Source organism: Wyeomyia smithii, chromosome 1, assembly GCF_029784165.1.
Source record: "Wyeomyia smithii strain HCP4-BCI-WySm-NY-G18 chromosome 1, ASM2978416v1, whole genome shotgun sequence".
NCBI classification, from domain to species: domain Eukaryota; kingdom Metazoa; phylum Arthropoda; class Insecta; order Diptera; family Culicidae; genus Wyeomyia; species Wyeomyia smithii.
Genome location: NC_073694.1, coordinates 100,510,120 through 100,514,930, shown reverse-complemented (window position 1 = coordinate 100,514,930; position 4,811 = coordinate 100,510,120). Strand labels below are relative to the sequence as shown.

General features: G+C 42.7%; 2 protein-coding genes across 2 annotated transcripts; both read left to right on the top strand.

The window, feature by feature from the left end:
- Positions 1-305: 305 nt before the first annotated feature.
- Positions 306-3,131, top strand: LOC129716992 (uncharacterized protein K02A2.6-like). Its single transcript, XM_055666837.1, has one exon. It carries the CDS (start codon positions 306-308, stop codon positions 3,129-3,131), a length of 2,826 nt encoding a protein of 941 aa, XP_055522812.1.
- A 350-nt stretch (positions 3,132-3,481) lies between these two features.
- Positions 3,482-4,036, top strand: LOC129716991 (uncharacterized). Its single transcript, XM_055666836.1, has 2 exons — positions 3,482-3,731; positions 3,837-4,036. The coding sequence occupies exons 1-2, from the start codon at positions 3,482-3,484 to the stop codon at positions 4,034-4,036; spliced, it is 450 nt and encodes a 149-aa protein (XP_055522811.1).
- Positions 4,037-4,811: the final 775 nt, after the last annotated feature.

The window sequence follows — 4,811 nt, the reverse complement described above, 5'->3', positions numbered from 1 at the left end:
GATGCCGATTGATCCTGTCCTCCTGCAGATTTTACAGCAGCTTCAGCAGCAACAGGCTGTTACTAATCAGTTGCTACAGCGCCAGCACGAATCAGCGCAACAGCAACAAGGTTTTCTCCAACAACAGGAGGCAATGTTTCTCAATGCAATGGGGTCCATTCAAGTGAGCATCCCTCCAAATCCGGAGGCAATTCTGGACTCATTGGCAGGAAACATAAAAGAGTTCCAATACGATCCTGATACTCGCAACACGTTTGCCGCCTGGTTCGCTAGATTTCGTGTCATATGCATGCCGAGTTAACGAGATGTGTGTTGAATTCGAGCTTAAAAAGCTTTCAGAAGAACAATTCAAATGCCTAATATTTGTGTGTGGAATAAAGTCCGAGTGTGACGCCGAAGTACGAACAAGACTGCTAACAAAAATTGAAGACTGTGCCGACGTCACACTTGGAGCTTTGATGGAAGAGTGTCAGCGTTTGATTAACTTAAAAAACGATACTGCAATGATAGAAGCCAGTGCAAGTGGACCAAAAGTGCAAGCAGTGAAAAGCAGTCTTAGTTATCGGAAGCAATTTAAAAAGCCAAATGAACAAAGGTGTCCCCAGCCGTCTCAAGGAAACCACAAGAACAGGCCAGCTACTCCATGCTGGAAATGTGGTGTCATGCACTATTCAAAGTTCTGCGGATTTCGGAACCATAAATGTGCAGATTGTCATCAGGTGGGTCATAAGGAAGGGTATTGCTCAAGCGCCCGACGTTCCCTCAAATCGGTCAAACATCGAAATGGGAATTTGTCTATTCAAACCGTTACGCTAGCTGTTAGTAGTATACAGTGCAAGCGACGATATGTGTGGGTCAAAATAAATGACGTGCCTGTTCGTCTGCAGCTAGACACAGCATCAGATATTACGATAATTTCTGAACAAGTGTGGAAGCAGATTGGCCACCCAGCAGCAAATCCCACCACACAAACAGCCAAATCTGCATCTGGTGAGAAGCTAGACCTGTTATACGAATTTGTTGGTAAAGTTTCATTAAATGGATGCACCCAAAATGGCCGTATACTCGTGTCGGGAAACTCACTTAATCTTCTGGGTATCGATTTAATCGATAAATTCAATCTGTGGTCACTGCCTATGGACAAATTTTGTAATAAACTAGAAAGTGCTGCTCAAGATATAAGTGCTTTGAAACGGGTGTACCCTGAGCTTTTCAGCAATAAGCTCGGGCTTTGCACAAAAACAAAAATTGTGCTGTCTTTGAAAGATGCAAGCAAACCTGTTTTCCGACCCAGGAGACCTGTAGCATACGCAATGCAAGCTACAGTTGACGAAGAGCTTGACCGTTTGGAACGGTTAAACATTATTTCACCTGTGCAGTACTCAGAGTGGGCTGCACCGATAGTTGTTGTACGAAAGGCAAACGGCACTATCCGTATATGCGGTGATTGCTCAACTGGGCTCAATGAACAGCTTCAGTCACATCAGTACCAGCTACCATTGCCGCAGGACATTTTCTCAAAATTACCCGGTTGTACTGTCTTCAGCCAAATTGATTTATCCGATGCATTCTTGCAGATGGAGGTAGATGAGGAATGTCGGAAGTTGTTAACCATCAACACGCACCGGGGACTGTATCAATACAATAGGCTCCCTCCTGGCGTGAAGGCGGCTCCAGGTGTGTTCCAGCAGATGATCGACACAATGCTGGCCGGTCTATCGAATACGTCAGGATATTTAGATGACGTGATTGTTGGTGGTAGAGATGAAAACGAACATTCACGTAACTTGCACGAAGTTCTGCACCGAATTCAGGAGTACGGATTCACTATTCGCCTAGAAAAGTGTGCATTCGGACAGCATAAAATCCGATACCTAGGGCATATGCTAGATCGCCAAGGCCTTCGCCCAGAACCAGATAAGATCCAAGCTATTAAAGATATGCCCGCTCCCAAGGACCTCACAGGTGTTCGCTCTTTCCTCGGAGCATTGAACTATTACGGTAAGTTCGTGCCGGATATGAGAACACTGCGCTACCCTTTGGATGAACTTTTAAAATCCAGCACATCTACATTCAAGTGGACACCAGCATGCCAGAGTGCATTTGAAAAATTTAAAGCAATTTTGTCGTCAGAGCTCTTACTGACACACTACGATCCGATGCAGGAGATAATTGTTTCGGCTGATGCTTCGTCGATCGGTGTTGGAGCAACAATTAGCCATAAGTTCGCAGATGGCCAAATGAAGGTGGTTCAACACGCGTCCCGCGCCTTCACTGCAGCTGAGCAGCGATATTCACAGCCAGACAGAGAAGGACTGGCTATTGTATTCGCTGTTACAAAATTTCACAAATATATATTTGGTAGAAGATTCCGATTGCAGACAGATCATGCACCGTTATTACGGATATTTGGCTCTAGAAAAGGCAGACCGGTTTACACTGCAAACCGGCTCCAGCGGTGGGCTTTAACGTTGCTGTCATATGATTTTTCGATAGAATATATTTCAACTGATAAATTTGGGAACGCTGACGTGCTGTCCAGGGTTATCAACCAGCATATTAAGCCAGACGAAGATTTCGTTGTTGCATGTGCCTCGTTGAAAGAAGATTTAAGGTCAGTAATAGTCAGTAGCACTAAAAACTTACCTCTCAGTTTTAGCATGGTAGAAGAAGCCACGAAATGCGATCCGACTCTTAGCAAACTATATCGATTCGTGAGCGATGGTTGGCCTAAGAAGCGAATGGATGTCAAAGATTGGGAGATGCAACGCTATTTTGACCGCCAAGAAGCTCTCTCAATTGTGCAAGGCTGTGTTATGTTTGGAGACCGTTTAATTATCCCAGCACAGTATAGGAAGCGATGCATTATCCAATTGCATGAAGGTCATCCAGGTGCACAACGGATGAAAGCCATTGCACGTAGCTTCGTCTTTTTGCCAGGCTTAGACGAACAAATAGTAGACTTTGTAAAGGCTTATCACCAATGTGCATTAGCAGCGCGTTCGCCACCAAAGGCTGAGCCACAATCATGGCCCAAATCGACAGCTCCATGGCAAAGGATTCACATCGACTATGCCGGTCCTTTGGAAGGGGAATTTTACTTAATCGTTGTTGATTCAAACACTAAATGACCGGAAATTTTCCCAACGAAACTGACAACAACGAAGGTAACACTCAGCTTGCTTCAAGATTTATTCGCCAACAAAGGAATGCCAGAGATTCTTGTGTCGGACAACGGCACGCAGTTCAAAAGTTGGGAATTTGAGGAATTTTGTTGCCAGAAAGGCATCAGGCACATAACGACAGCACCTTTCCACCCACAATCGAATGGCCAGGCCGAACGGTTTGTGGATACATTCAAACGAGCCATCCGAAAAATCTAGGAAGGGAAAGGTACGATCAGGCTTTAAATACGTTTCTTCTCACTTACCGAACAACTCCAAATCCAAATGTGCCAGATGGCAAGTCACCAGCAGAAGCTATGTACAGCAGACCGATAAGAACTTCACTCGAATTGCTGCGACCGCCCCGTAGACCAGTACCACAACCAGTGTCAGATTCGCCTGCCTTGCGAACCTTTAATAAGGAAGATAAGGTTTTCGCTAAAGTGTATGCGAGTAATAAGTGGACTTGGGTGCCCGGAGTCATAATGGAAAAACTTAGCAGAGTAATGTATAACGTCTGGGTCAACAATAGTAAAATGATTCGCTCGCACATTAATCAGCTTAAAAGTAGGTCTTCGTTTGCAGCTCAATAGCCGTCAACTAAGTCGCAAAAAAATCCGCTCGATATTTTGCTTAATGAGTGGAACCTCGCTACTACTGCGTCGATGCCAGAACCTGCCTCCTCTGCGCCGGTGAACGATGAGCCAGTGCTCGTCCCAGAGCCAGCCGATAATGGTGCTTCATCCTCATCATCGTCAACATCATCGGATTTCCAGTCAGCAGCTGAGACTTCACCTGTAGTTCCTCTTCCCAGGCGCTCTTCTCGACCTCGAAGACCGCCGCAGTGGTACCAGGGACACCACAGATATTAAGGAGGGAGATGTTGGAGCAACTGACCAACCTCTGGGGATTCACCACTTGGGCACGCCGTTGACAGTGAGTCTGTTAAGCGGATGTACGCACTCGTGCCAACTGAGAGTGATAAGTTGTCATGCGGGTATCCGACGAGAGACTGAACGCACATATTTTATAATACGCTATTAAATTCGTTTATACTGTTCTTATTGTTTAACTTATATTTTATCACCTCGCCTTAACAGTACGACAATATATATATATATATATATATATATATATATATATATATATATATATATATATATATATATATATATATATATATATATATATATATATATATATATATATATATATATATATATATATATATATATATAAATATATATATATTATATATATATATATACATATATATATATATATGTACATATATATATATATATATATATATATATATATATATATATATATATATATATATATATATATATATATATATATATATATATATATATATATATATATATATATATATATATATATATATATATATATATATATATATAACTAGCCTAGGTCGTGGCGAGATTCAGGCATTGGGCCCGCTGAATTCTCGCAAAAGTCACACTGTCCGGAAGCAGCTCCGATGGAACGAGTAGTGGCGCTCCCACCACCCAAATGCCCTATACCGCCCATTGGGGCTGATGCCATTAATGTTCCCAATTACGGCAACTGGTAGCATCGCAATAGGATACGAGTCGGATTTCGTTTTCGTACCACGATTTT

What these genes read in the sequence shown, in the direction of transcription:
- LOC129716992 (XM_055666837.1), top strand. Translation starts at nt 306, where the DNA reads ATGTGTGTTGAATTCGAGCTTAAAAAGCTTTCAGAAGAACAATTCAAA.
- LOC129716991 (XM_055666836.1), top strand. Translation starts at nt 3,482, where the DNA reads ATGTACAGCAGACCGATAAGAACTTCACTCGAATTGCTGCGACCGCCC. An exon ending in GCACATTAATCAGCTTAAAA is followed by an intron (nt 3,732 to 3,836) that starts GTAGGTCTTCGT and finishes CGTCGATGCCAG; the next exon opens with AACCTGCCTCCTCTGCGCCG.